The 14,641-nt window shown below is 38.1% G+C and overlaps 1 protein-coding gene across 1 annotated transcript; it reads right to left on the reverse strand.

Moving 5' to 3' along the window:
* Window positions 1-4,935: 4,935 nt before the first annotated feature.
* ndufs7 (NADH:ubiquinone oxidoreductase core subunit S7) lies at window positions 4,936-11,692 on the reverse strand. Its single transcript, XM_084723164.1, has 8 exons — window positions 11,620-11,692; window positions 10,703-10,739; window positions 9,800-9,871; window positions 9,579-9,699; window positions 7,723-7,902; window positions 7,296-7,342; window positions 6,812-6,900; window positions 4,936-5,150 (listed from the first exon to the last, which is right to left on the reverse strand). The coding sequence occupies exons 1-8, from the start codon at window positions 11,633-11,635 to the stop codon at window positions 5,053-5,055; spliced, it is 660 nt and encodes a 219-aa protein (XP_084579290.1). The 5' UTR covers window positions 11,636-11,692; the 3' UTR covers window positions 4,936-5,052.
* Between the last annotated feature and the right edge of the window lie 2,949 nt (window positions 11,693-14,641).

A 14,641-nucleotide genomic window follows, 5' to 3' on the forward strand; every position in this document is an offset into this window, starting at 1 on the left:
CTTTACAAGGTGTTTCCATACATTTATTTCATCATATTTTGTTTTCTTATGTGGTTCAATTTCAAGATTTCATGCTATTTAGTACAGATTAGCCACCTGATCTGAGTTAAAGCTTTAGTGTTCAGTGTGGTTGTGTAGCAGACTGCTACATTAGTCCACTGATAGATTTTAGTCTCACAGCAGCAAATATCTGAGACAACAGCAGACTGAAACCACATGAAACCACCGCAAATGCATTTACACCCCACTGAGCCTCATCTGTTTTAGGTCTGAAGTTACCCAGTATCTTTCTCAGTTCACAGATCCCAGTTTTAGATGAAACAGCTGCATGTTTAAATGCTTAGTTTGTCTTCAGAGAGTAGGCTGTTGTCTAAGACTGAGACATCATCTTCTCCACTCGCACCGTTAAAGATTCCCAGATTCATATTATTCCTATGGATATTAAAGGGATAGTTCACCCAAAAATGAAAATGCAGTCATTATCTACTCATCCTTCACACCGATTGAGTTGGGTGTAGTTTTTTAGTCCATAAAATACTTCTGGAGTTTCACAACCAAACGGCATTACAGAATCTCCCAAACAGTTTAAGTGAATAGTGACCAGTTTTCAAATGTAAAAAAAACAACTTAAAAAAACCCTAAAACGCCTCCATACTGCTCACCTGGGGTAATCCAAGTCTCCTAAAGCCCTGACATGCCAAGTTGACTTGAAAGATGTCATTAGCATCATGTCAGCCTAAATCTTAACTGTAGATCCTTAGCTTGGAGCCACATTTGCATGCTCGTGCACACTGTTTGACCTGGGTTTGTGTGGTGTGACGGTTTGTGCTGAAGTTGATCTGATGAATGGTTCTTGAGATATGCAAAGGACAGCCATACACACATATACAGAGATAGACAGTTTCCTTCCTTTATGTTATAAACTGGCACCAAATGTGTCATAATTACTACGATGTCACAACAACACATTGCTTACTAAAATTGGAAATATGAGAGTTTTTGTAATGTAAGCCCTTCTTGCAGAATTTGAGCAAACTTTGCAGGCCAGTTATAGCAAACTGCTTTATCAAAAATCTGAAAATGTAACCTTTTCTGGCTCAGTCCAGAAATGTTCTGAAATGTTCAAAAGGTGCCACCATCTGCTCGGACTGCACCAAGTTTGTTACTGCTTTCTCTTGCGTCTTCAGTAAAACACCCACCGAGTGTGAAGTTGGTCAGAAGAATGGTAGTCAAGAAAATCTCAGGTCAAATATACGTATAGACAGATGGCGATTCCTTCATTTTTACAACCCCAATTCCAAAAAAGTTAGTATGTTGGTGTAAAATGTAAATAAAAACAGAATGCAATGATTTGCAAAAAAGAATTGACTTTGTACATATGCACATGCCTGCTACATGTTTCAAAAAAGTTGGGAGAGGAGCAACAAAAGACTGTGAAAGTTGTGAAACAATCAGAAAAACATCTATTTGGAACATTTCACAGGTAAATTGGTAACAGGTGACAGTATCATAATTGGGTATGAAAGGGGCATCCTTGGAGGTAGTAGTCAATTGTTCACAAGCCACTTTGTAAAAATCTTCGTGGGCAAATAGTCCAACAGTTTAAAAACGTGTCTCAACATAAAATTGCAAGGAATTTAGGGATTTAACCATTTACAATTCATAATATCCTTAAAGTATTCAGATAATCCAGATTAATCTCTGCAGGTAAAGGCTGAAAACCAACACTGAATGACCATGACCTTTGACCTCTCAAGGGGCAGGGCATTAAAAACTGTTGAAAACCCACATAACTATATAAACGATACTACATGGCCCAGGGAACACTTTGGAAAACTGTTGTCAGTAAACAGTTTGTCGCTGCATCTACAACTAAAAGTTAAACACTGCAGACTTCTCTGGGCCCAAGTCTGTCTGAGATAGACTGTCACATCTGTGAAGACCCCATTAATGCTGAAAGGTACATAAAGGTTTTGGAGCAACATATGCTGCCTTCCAGACTGTCTTTTCCAGAGACATCCCTGCTTATTTCAGCAAGACAATGACAAGACGCATTCTGCACTTGTTACAACAGCGTGTTTCATAGTCAAAGAGTTCAGGTACTGGACTGGTCTGTCTGCAGTCCAGACCTGTCTCCTACTGAAAATGTGCAGTAGATTATAAAGCAATAAATACAACAACAGAGACCCAGCACTGTTGAGCAACTAAAGTCGAATATCAAGTAAGACTTGGAAGGAATTTCACTTCCAAAATTTCAACAATTAGTATCCTCAGTTCCCAAACGATTACTGAGTGTTATTAAAAGAAAAGGTGATTTATCACAGTGGTAAACCCACGTTTTGGAACGTGTTGCAGGCATCAGATTAAGAAAAGAGTGCATATTTACAAAAAACAATGGAGTTTATCAGTTTGAACATCAAATATGTTGTCTTTGTACTGTACTCAATTGAATATAGGTCAAAAAGGATTTGCAAATCACTGCATTTTATTCATATTTTACATAACATCCCAACTCTTTGGAATTGGGGTTGTAGTTAGATAACAAACATGAACATTTCAGGGAATTCAGGTTTGGAACAGCCTCCTAAAATTCATGAAAATCTGAGAAGACTGAGGAGGTTAACCACCAAAAATCTTTAATTTTATTAATTTTACAGCCGTAATCAGACCGTCAGAATTACACTACTGACAATATGTATAATTGCATAATATACTGGTGCTTAACACCTTTAATTAGTGTTTAGTGTTAATCTCTCTTCATTAAAACAATATGTTGGCAGTTTAACAGTCCACTGAGATGGACACAGAGTAGAGTATACAGTATGTTTTAATTTATGGCCGTAGATAACAGTGCGTGTTATCTGCACACGTGGGACCAAGTTACCACCTGGCCAGGACACATTAATCATTAGATGGATGGATGATGCAACACCAGGCTGCAGTCAGGTGGGAAACTACAGCAGCTGGCAGAGCTCAGATGTGAATCAGGAGCACATGACTCATTCTTTAAGTTAAGTCAACACTCGCATACTGAGAAATATGAAGAGGAGATACACACACACACACATATATATAATGCACAGAAATGCCACAAATTAATGGTTCCAGCTCATTATATGTGAAGATTTGCTGTTTTTCTCTGTTTTATGTAATTGTAGTATTGAGGTCAGTTAGAAGAGCACTGACAAGTTTATTTTTCTTGTGTAAAATGCCCCACTGAGTACATATCTCAGTCACAATTCCCTTCCCAATTTAAGGGATCTGTATTCAAAATATTTTCTTTAATGTTACATTAACATGTTAATTATTTGTTAATTTTCTTTATTCTTTTTAAAAAATCAAGATTGGTCTAAAAATCCAGTCAAACTGAAACCTCTTCAAAGCACATCAAATATTGTATATAACTGAATCTGCTCATCCTGCTGTGTCTTTAAAGTGTAAAAGAATCCCAGTAACTGGCTAAATATTATGTAGATACCGTTTTAAAACATAACACATGAATCAATCTTTAACCAGTACATGAACGTGAATGTTCAATGTAGTAATTGTCAACATGACACTGATTCACTTTAATCTTTTTGGTAAAGCACAGCCATCACAGCACAGAAGGACTCTGTTCAGAGCAACTAATAGGCAAGAAGGAAATTAAGTGTCTCACTCAGAAACCCTTCAGCAGCACAAAGTACTGCACCCATTATTCTGTTTATTAATGCTGAAGATGCATAAAAGCAAGTCTACATTCTCCCTCTGCAAACAGAAGTATAGTGTCCAGTTTACAGTTGAATGATTTTGTTTTGGCAGATCATGATTTATTATTTACTAATACTTAACACACAATAAAAATGCATTTTGCATCTGACCACAACAGAGGAGTGGACACAGAGCAGTGAAGGTCAGAGCTGGTGATCGCAGGAGCCACCTAGTGGCTTTAGTGAAAAGAATGACACACCAGATGTTAAACAAATTTTTCATGTGAGCCCAGTTTATTTAAAATAATATATAATTAAGATACAGTAATACAGAATGACACTCTTGTCCTATGGCCAGGACTAAGTAAGAGTTTGATACTGGAAATGAGAAAAAAAAATGTGTTGGGCTACTGGAATAAAGATGAATTAAAATTTAAACTGCTGTTTTAATTCTGACACAAGCGGTAAATCTTGTGGGTAACAAGCCTACATGTTTTTCTTGTTAAAGAAACAGACTGCAGATATTAAAGTTCCCCTCCAGACACTTCTAAAATATTTTGCTGTGATTAATATTTGGTTTAACATGGTTTTCACACACAAAAATCCCTGAAAAGGGGCTGGTAGCACAGTGCTTTCTTCCTCATTGAGAAATTCTAGATCTGGCCTTGCACCACAACCACCACCACTGCTGCTGCTGCTCCTGCTGCTTGCACTAGTTTGGCTGGTGGAAAAGCGGTGAGCATCCAGATGGCTAGCATTAGCATTGGAATAAACACCAGAGAGATTCAGTCAGACTCAGCTGAGGAGTCTGTTGTACACCAAAAATCAGCAAATTACAACAGATGTATCCGAATGCTACGTGTAGTTAGCATCTTTTATTTGTTAATGTTGTTTGTTAGCTTGTAACTGGCAGTGGCTGACACGGCTAATGCTAGTGCTCACACTCTGACATGTCCACTCTAGAAATATCAAATCAAGTTTGCCCAGGGTACGTTCACATCTCAGCTTTTAGGGAAGTTCACAGACATCTCCCCCTTCAGTAGAGGAATGTGAAAACACCTCTCTAGTGCCAAACTTTGCACACAGACAAGTCAGTATAGTGAAGGCCAGACATTTAAGGTGACATAAACATGAGGGAAAACACATTTTTGAGTGGAGGGGATCTTTAACATTGAAATAAAGGAGCAGAAAACAACAGACTGCTGCTGTGATTGGTTAAAAATAAGCAGCAGTACACTACTGTGTGTAAATTACAACAATGATTTTATTGGGTTCCTGCAGCTCTACATAGAGGAGGAGCAGCGCTCCAAATGAAACCAGAAATATAACATTTACAGACCAGATACACACACATATAACACATTCACTTCCGATACCAAATCCTTATCTTCTTCTCTCGCTTGATTTTCTTCTGCAGCTGTAAAGTCCCGTAGAGGAGAGCCTCTGCAGTGGGGGGACAACCTGAGGACAGGAGGGACAAAAAAAACTAAGCAACTCTTGTATTTTGTTTGTTGGAGATTTAAATTCAGAGCCATAGAGGCACGGAAGTTAAGTCTGACTGATGAACAGCATCTGTTAATTAATTCTCTGATAATTTATTTATATATTTGGCTGCTAATGTCGCACACTGATCCCATCAGTCTGCAAGACGCCGCTAAATAATAACTGGAATTAACTCTGTGCTATAATGAGTAGGAAGACTGCTGTGTTTGCAATCATACTGACAAACAAGAGAACAATGCCACTGCAGTCATCATGGATTTATATAATTTATTACTATAAAACAAGCCCCACTAGCATTACCAGTATTTGTTAATATTACAAGCTTTAAATCTACTACTGCTACATTACTACACCTACTACCAATAATAACATTAATAATAACATATTTGCTGATAGTTATAAGCTACTATTGTTAATTGAACAATTACTTGGTTCCTAATTAGAATCCTTAATTGTGCATCAGAGCTGTGGCTATTGCATGGGCAAAAGTATACAGACAACCAATCATCAGACCAATGAGTGATTGTTTAACATTTTTTTTACAAAACCATGTGATGCCATAACAGCCTCCACTGTTCTGTGAAGGATTCACAGAAGATTTTAGGGAACCTGTCTGCAGGGATTTGTTCTCATTCACCCACAAGAGCATCAGTGAGGTCAGCGGCTGATTTTGGATGATAAGGCCTTACTTAACAGTCAGCATTTTATTCCATCCCAAAGGTGAGTGCTGTGGTTGAGGTCATGGCTCTGTGCACGGCAGTCAAGTTCTTCCACATCAAATTATGAAAACACTTTCTCAGTGGCTTAGCACACTGGAGCATTGTCGTGGTGAAAAAGAACAGTTCTCACAAAGCTGGAAGGACACTTTTGTCTGAAATATTGTTGTCAGCTCTAGCATTAAGAGTTCTCTTAAAAGAACGATCCAGAACCCCATGGTGGTCCAAATACTTTTGGCCATTAAGTGTAATGAAACATCCAAATTTTAAGGTACATCCAAACAGACAGAGACGGCATATTGTCAGGATAACTACTAACTGCTGCTCACTAAGCTCCTCGCTGCTCACTATCTTTTGCTGTACCTAGCTTGAATTAGCACAGTTAGCCCTGTAGCTAGAGGTCCTATTATGACATGGAGTATTTATGTTTACACCATGGACCACAGAACGAGGCTCAGCAGCTTCTCAGTGAACACGGCTGGACCTTGACCGAACATAGCTTGAGACCAACAGAGGCCAGTTTTGATGACACTGGTGCTGTAAGAATATTTCTTTCCTTGACACTTTGAGAGTTTATTTTGTGTAAGTTGTTTTACAGTCTTAGAGAGATCGTAAAATTAGCAAACTCGCTGCTCGCATACATCTTCCAGCCCAAGGGAATCAGACTATTGCCTCTTGAGGTGTGGTATTACAAGACAGAATGGGCTGGGGCTAGCTGGTTAGCATGCTAACTCACTAACTATCTCCGCAACATGACACAGTCTTCTTCTGATGTTTTGAACATTTTAAATTAAAGTTCTGGACATATTTTACATGCTGCTCCTCTAATAGACAGTATGTCTCAGTGCCATTGATATGTAGTATGTAGATGTGGTCATTTCCATGTTGTGCACTGAAGATTACCTGGAACATAAATGTCCACTGGTACAATTCGGTCACAACCTCTGACGACAGCGTAGGAGTAGTGGTAGTAGCCTCCTCCATTAGCACAGCTGAGGAGGAAAATGATGAGGACATTTTTACCTCATAAGAAATGAACTGTCTGCAGTAGGAATTAGACAACCACAGAAATGCAAGAACATTCCTCTTGTAGCACACCACAACCACAAGAAATGACAGAATATCACAAACAATACCAGGTGAAATTTTAAAATCCAATAGTGTGAAGTGTAACATTTCATGTAAATGCTTGTAGCTAACAAGGTTAGCCTTGAAGCCACAGAGTAGAAAGAATAATCTTGGACAATAGCAGGAATAAACAGAATCACAGCAAAACTAAACATTCAGACAGACAGTAAATGTTACTTATCAGATCAGCTGAGAGGACTTTATGGATACAGGATAGACAATGCTGCTGGTGAAATAAATCCTCTCTGACTTAACATACCTTCCCATGGAAATGACGTATCTGGGTTCAGGCATCTGGTCGTACACCTGTTGGCAAGAAGACACAGTTCAGTCACTCTTATATAAAGTCTGACTAAGAGCTAATCTGTGCTTTCAGCTGCAGGAAGGCTTCGTGCCAGTCTAACAATCCACCGACAGGCTGGTCATAATCCAGCCAGCATTAAACAGCTATACTGTTCTCTGCGCTGCCATCCTGCACACAGACAAGTCTGACAGAGAGAGAGCACTGGCAACTGACAATCTCTATGTACTGTGCAAAAAACACAACAACAAACAAACAGGTCTTTCCATCATTTCACCTTCATTTCACAAACTTGAATCAAACCTGAGACATCAGTTTGGGGTGTTTTTGAATTAAACTTCCATGTAAGATGCTGCTGTTACACCCCACCCTTTCCCTTTCTCACCTTTCGCAGAGCTGGAGCCATCTTATTGGTCAGTGTTCCTGCCACAATCATGACATCAGACTGTCGGGGACTTGCTCTGAATACCACTCCGAAGCGGTCCATATCGTAACGAGGTGCCGCCATGTGCATCATCTCTACCGCGCAGCAGGCCAGCCCAAAGGTCATAGGCCACAGAGAGCTCTGAGGGGGTAGCAAAGCAGCGATTAAGTCAAAACAAAAAAAAGAGCTGCATGATATGGTTAAAAAAAATCATATTGCGATTATTTTGACAGATATTACAATGTGATACATGATTAGTAGGAATGATCATTTTATTATCACAATTTTATTTTTCACCTAAAAACCATTATAATCATGATGAGGTGACATTTGTTAGGGTCTGTACCAAACAAACATGTTGTCTTACATCTGGAGAACAGGATTTGTTGGCCAGGACTTCTCTGCAGCTTTACTGTGCTTATTTACAATACATTATTATACTGTTTTGTCACACATTTTCCCTTTATCAAAAAATTGAAAAATTCTGCAACTCTGATTGTGCAGCCCCAATGAAGGGTTAATGGTTCAAAAAAAATCTACAACAGATTTTATTTAATTTCACATTTTTGCTTTGTCAAAAAACTGCAGCTTCTGCCATTGTGGATATTGCACTTTTCCATATTGGGATTTCGATAATATTCCCATTAATTGTGCAACCCTAGCAGACACTCTAACACAGTTACTGAAGATAATGGCCAAAAATATACACAGAAACCCAATACTTTCTTTCATTGTTCATGACCAGCAGGGAGCACATGTAGACTACAGATGCATCAATATATCCACTTTAAAGAGGCAATGTCCCTACACATGGACATTCTCTCTGCTGATATTAGCTGTTTTTTTAGATGGTTCCCTTGGAATACAAGCCAGGGACAAAGAACACCTGAAAATGTCTCAACCCAGCAGTAAATAAAAGTTTGACGATGCTCATGAGGGTCAAGTTCAGTTTTATCAAGACTGAAGTCGCTGTTTATGGTGTTGTTAAGGAAATATAATTGTTAGTCAGTAAGTCTTTGGTATTTTGTCAAGATTTTTTTTTGTGCAACATTAATTAGTTGTGCTGTGTCTGCATCTAAAGCCGCAGGAATTCTGGCAACATCTGAACTCTGGCTTGTTGACACCTCTCTAATTTGACTTCAGTTCATATTAACTTTGTGTATTTTGATCATGAATATATAAATCTTGTTAATCTCCAGAGTAACGGATCAACAGAAGGATTATAGCTTTGAATGATAAATATGACAACAGGACTTTGGGATTACATGAGTGATTGCGTAGAACAAACATTAGATATGTTGAAAATCAACCATTTTTCAAGGAGTGTATTTATGTTCAAGCATACTGTTCAGTGGTATTCAAATCAATATAACCCACATCTGTAGCTGCTTTTGTAATTACTGCCTTAGTTGCCTGTGTGAATAACAAACTGCACCAGCAATTAATTTATGCAACAGTAACACAGTGCAAAATCAAGGCAAATTAGCAGTTCAGATTCTTCACCCGCTCAGCAAAATGAGCCTTCACATGACTAAGAGACAGAACTGTGGCAATTTAAGTGAAAACAGACATCCATTTACAAAAGGCAACACCACCATCCATGTGACATTTTTAGACAAACACCAAACAATCACACACTGCATGCTGGAGTCGCATCACACGTCTTGAGACAGACGTTTTTTTTGTATCCAGGTTAAAATAATAAATAACCTTAGACAAATGATGATGTAACATACATGAGAAAATACTGCAGGGTTTGCTTAATCCACGCCACATATGTGGATGATAACACAATAAACATCCTATCATCAACTCACCCTGCGTGCCCAGTTAACCAAGTCGTCCAGCTTCGTGATAACATACTCTCCCTTGCTGCTGGCTACAGCTGCTGGTTTGGCTGCTGCCACTGCTGTGCTCTTCTCTCTGACTGGAACCACACTGCAACAGAAGGATGGAGGGAATTTTGACCATGTGCAGACTGTTTACTGAGTGTCTGCTCTTCATTCTCATATTTACAGAGTATTTTTGGTAAACTCACGTCGTGCTGGTATTCTCGCTTTTTGCACTGCTGTGCAGACTCTTCTGTTGAAGAGCAAACACTGAAATGGGCCTGTTGGATGGAAAGCAGGTTAGAGGAAGAAACAACAGTAATAACAAAAAAATTCTGGTAAGAAAAACAATAATTGAAAGTCAATGAACTGAATGACTCATACATCAACTTGACCCACAAGGTCAAGTTGATGTATGAATAATTAAATCAAGACATATTCAAGACATATTCATGTGTTAAAACTGTTGAAGATGTAATGAAAATCCACCAAACAGTCAATTCCACAAGAGGGCAATATTGTTGTACTACAGTGTGAAATTAAATAATTTCAAGATTTTCTATATGATGGACAGATGGGCAGATTTTATTCTGGGATATGATGATTTTGTCTGAGCTTCCTAAACTTTGTGATGATTTAAAGGATTAACTTGACTGCACCTCTGAATAGCATACAGGCTGAGCGCTCCTGCTGCCAAAAGCAGAGACTGCACAGCCTGTCAAGCACAGCAAATATTTCAGCACTTGTTTCAGAGTGAGGACTGTTTCATCTTGCTATTCTCTTCAATCAAGCTGAAAAATATTACCAAAACAAAAATTGGGTATTTTGGCATGAGAGGTTAAATACAGAAAACATGGTACAAACTCATGAATCTTACATTACCAACTGTGATGTGGTAAATTCATAAATTTTGACAGATATTCGATCTGCCTACTGAAGCTGAACTCAATTAACTGGACCTTCACAATAGGAGAGTAATAAATGTGTTTATGTAGGTGTGAAAGACCAACTCCATCCCTGTAGAGGATAAAATAATCAAGCAGCAATAGCAGCTTGGTAGAGCTGCAGTTAATTAAGTTTCAGAACAAGGAGCAGGATTAGAAGGTGCTTACCTTGTTGAGAAGGAGCCAAATATGGCCAGGCGAGGGGCTAGAAAATAAAAACATTTAACAAACTGAGGACGTTTTCTAAAAAAAATATTGTTACACTCCAAGTATTACACGTTTTAACAGCTGCACTGTCCAAGGGGTGACCTTGTTGAAACTCGTAAGCAGCACAGAAAACTTGTGATGGACACGAAAGTTTAATACTTGTGAGATAACGTCAAGCCAAACACTTCTTCAAAGTCCTGACATTGTAGCCTCACTAACAAAAACTGAGTCGTTCCCGGTATAATTCAAATAATTACAGTTGAATGCTACATCGTTTTGATTAATACAGCCAAATGATTTATGAGCTAACTTTTTACTGAATAAAATTGTTCTTAGTGTGTTTAATGCATGCCGAACTGGAGAGCAGCCCCTGGCGATCTGTTAAAGAGCAGAATTGATGCTACTAACGGAAATGTTTTCGCAAACACAGGCGACAACCCCAAACTGGCAGATTTTTCAAAAGGAGTTTGGTTTGACTATTAACTACACTGGGGTTAGCGACATATCTGGTGTCTCGCACACAATATACATTTAAAGAATACTTATATGACAGAGTCCCTGGTTAGTTTTACAATAACATAAGTGGTTACGTGTGTTAGCTAACGTTAGCTTGCGCTTTGATTGCTCCTGGAATTCCTGCAGCTGGAGCTCATGTAAGCGCTGCTGTTAGCTAACCCGGTTAGCGTGCATGCTAACGCAGACACAGCAAGGTCAGTGTGCGCAGTCACTAAAAGTTACAAATCCAACCACCAACACAGCCAAACAACGAGGCGGTGCACTTCTGTGAGCTTAATTATGTAAACACTCTGAATAGCACAAGTCTGAAAACACGCTGATGGTTATTAAAAGCGTATCATTTTAGTCAAAACATCACTCACCAACCAACGCCGCCATCTTTGAGATTCTGCTTACGTCAGACTGCTTCCTGCGCCTGTACGAGCTCGTGCTGCAGAGGGCGCTACTGTATCGATGACAACCGGCTTATCCAACGTCAAATATTTTTTGTTTGTGTAATAATGGTTTTATTATTACTACGTTTTCTGTAGAGAAGTGTAGAGTTTTTTTTAAGTAGTTTAAAGTTTTATAGCATTTAAAAAAAACTTTTAATCCTATATATATATGTACAGAAAAACAACCAAAGATTTCACTTGTTTTTTGTTTTTTTTTTATTTTGGCAGTAAATAATTGAATGAACCAACCATACACCGACCAAGTACCATATTAATACTTACATTTAGTTTTGTTTCTTTCTCCCCAATGTTTCTTTTTGGTGCTTTTTCTTTTTGATTTATTGGAATTTACTCGTCATTCTTGTCAGATGTGTTTACGTGATGCCTGTTTGTTATTTGAAGATGTTAAATAAAGGTTAAAAAAAGGTAAAAGGTAATAATATGTTATGTAATATAGAGGTAATATTTGCTCCATTTCAGGTAAAATGGCCAGAGCGCAAATCTAGGCTATTAAATGACAGGGCAATCCAAAAATAATAACAACAGAGAAAGTAAATGTAAGCAGGGTCAATTTGAGAAATACTAAGGTCATAAGTTCAAATCCCCTCAATACACTAATCCAATCCAAAAGCAAAATTCTATCCAGATATTACAGTTATATTTCAACTGATTTTTCATATTTATCTTTTATCTTTATTCTGTTAGCCATTCAGTTGGATGTTTCCTTTGTTTGTTTATTTTTTGTAAAGGCGAATAAAGTAAGGTCTGTAAAATGTTAATACACTGGCTACTTTTAAACACTTCTACACCAATTCAACTATTATAATATACATTATGTCAATTTTATGTCTGAAGGTTCAAATGGTGTTTCAAAGCCTTCTCTCTGTAATTCCGATGAAACAAATACTAAATTCTGTGCATCAAGTGTAATATGCATGCCCTTGTTGAAGAATAACATTTTCTCAGGTTGCTGAGGACATGTCCTTACTCCTTAGTGGTATAGTTATGGCCCTGAGTTCTGACATACACTGATATTGAGTATAGTATATATTGGCAATATATTGGTAAATTGATAGTCTGGACACGCTTGTTTATTGTGGATTCTTTATTATAGCTGTTTTGCTCCCCCCAGTGGTGTAAATTGTATGGTTTCCATTTTGGAAAGTGTAATGTGACAGACTTAGATAGATGTTTAAAACCCTGTCATTGGACATTATAATAGAAATTAAATGCTTGCTATACGGGATTCTCCTTAAAAACAATGTATAGACTCATATAAGCTACAATAATACCTCTCAGTTATCACTGATGACCCACCAGAAGTGTGTGGTGGTGGCTGTGTATATACAGAGACCCTGCCCTCCTCCTGTATTTTCTCATTATTTTGCTTTGCTGAGGACGCTTTACTAACCAGTAAGTGTCTGTATTTGATGATCTGAATGAGACTCAGTAACCAACTATCTAATTTCTGGTGTGTTTACAAGCAGCAACTGACAAATCCTGCATATTCTATCTTTAAACTAAATAAAAGTGAAGTCCATACAGATGGGCACTATAGTCACAGACAGATGTTCATGGAGTTTATGTTCATAATTGTCTGTGCGGAGGTGCAGAAGCAGAAACTGGCTGAACAATTGACAGCTGGAGATCAGAATTTATGACTGTAAAAATAAAACAGCCTGTTTTATATCCTGTAATATACTGTATTTTAGAGTCCTTATTAACCTAATCTCCCTGGGGTCCATGGAAAACACAACATTTGAGCATAATTGACTAACTTAAAAATACAGAAATAGTCACTTCCAGCAGAGACTACGTTATATTTTCTGAGCTGTTTTATTCCCTTGCGGGGTAATCAGTGACAAATCTTTCTTATAAACACGGTTACTTAACCTTAATCCTACCAACTGGAGCACCCACAGACCCCAGAGGTGTTGCCTAACTTTTCATCATATTTCACAGGTGTTTTATTCTATTATTCCAATTTTTCATGACTTTGTCAATCAGTTTGTTCCTAATGACATCATATCATTGTTACATACATATCAAGTTATGTTTTGGGACCTTTTATTTTGCCTTTATTTGATAGGACAGCTGAAGAGTAGACAGGAAAGGGGTGTGAAGAGAGAAGGGATGACACACAGCAAAGGGCGACAGGCGGGAGTCGAAGCAGAGGCCGCTGCAGAGGACCAAATCCGCCTGAGCAATTTTAAAAGGTGAAACAATTTATTGATTGAATTGTTTGCCATAGGCCCTGATTTAAAGTATCACACACTATCAGCGTGGTAGGTGCTGTCTGTCATTTTGAAGGTCAGTGACACAGATGCAGCAGACATGTTTCCTCATTTGCTCTGCATACTTCTGCTTCACACAATATGCAAATTAACTGTAATTTTCCTAAAATAATAACCTCGTTTCCTTCAAATGACATTAATTAATGTTATAAGAATGGAAAAAAAAGGTAACACTTCACTGTGATGGTTGTTTCTGACACTAGTTTATTCTTGGGGACCCCGGGGACCTCACTCGGTCGTCTTTGTATGTTAAATATGTTGTCAAGATCAGAGTTAAAAGAACAGATTTTGTACTTTCACTTTAGAGGTTACGACTTGAGTTTGTCTGACCCAGATAATTAAATTGGAGCAGCAGCCCGGTTGTACTGGTTGAGCTGCATTCATAACACGTGTTGTCATAACAAACACATTTATTCAATCAAACGTATCATTACCAAAATAAACCTCTCATGCAGGATGAAACCACCTGAGTATGAGCTATAAACCCACAATGTGGTGTTATGACTGTGGTTGTATTTTAACATGTGCACTTGATCACATTTCCAGTTATGCTTCTTCAAAATGCTGTAAAAATGATGATCCTCAGAGTGAAGTGTAGTGGAGAGCTTTTTACTAATATTTACTTCTTTTTTCATGGTCAAGAAGTAACTTTCAAA

The sequence above is a fragment of the Lutjanus erythropterus genome, chromosome 7 (assembly GCF_056507025.1).
Source record: "Lutjanus erythropterus isolate fLutEry1 chromosome 7, fLutEry1.hap2, whole genome shotgun sequence".
NCBI lineage: Eukaryota > Metazoa > Chordata > Actinopteri > Lutjaniformes > Lutjanidae > Lutjanus > Lutjanus erythropterus.

Excerpts from the sequence above, each read along its gene's own strand:
- ndufs7 (XM_084723164.1), bottom strand. Across the intron at positions 7,903-9,578 it reads TGGTTAACTGGGCACGCAGG|AGCTCTCTGTGGCCTATGAC; the intron begins GTGAGTTGATGA and ends CTACCCCCTCAG. Across the intron at positions 7,343-7,722 it reads TGGCTCCAGCTCTGCGAAAG|GTGTACGACCAGATGCCTGA; the intron begins GTGAGAAAGGGA and ends TCTTGCCAACAG.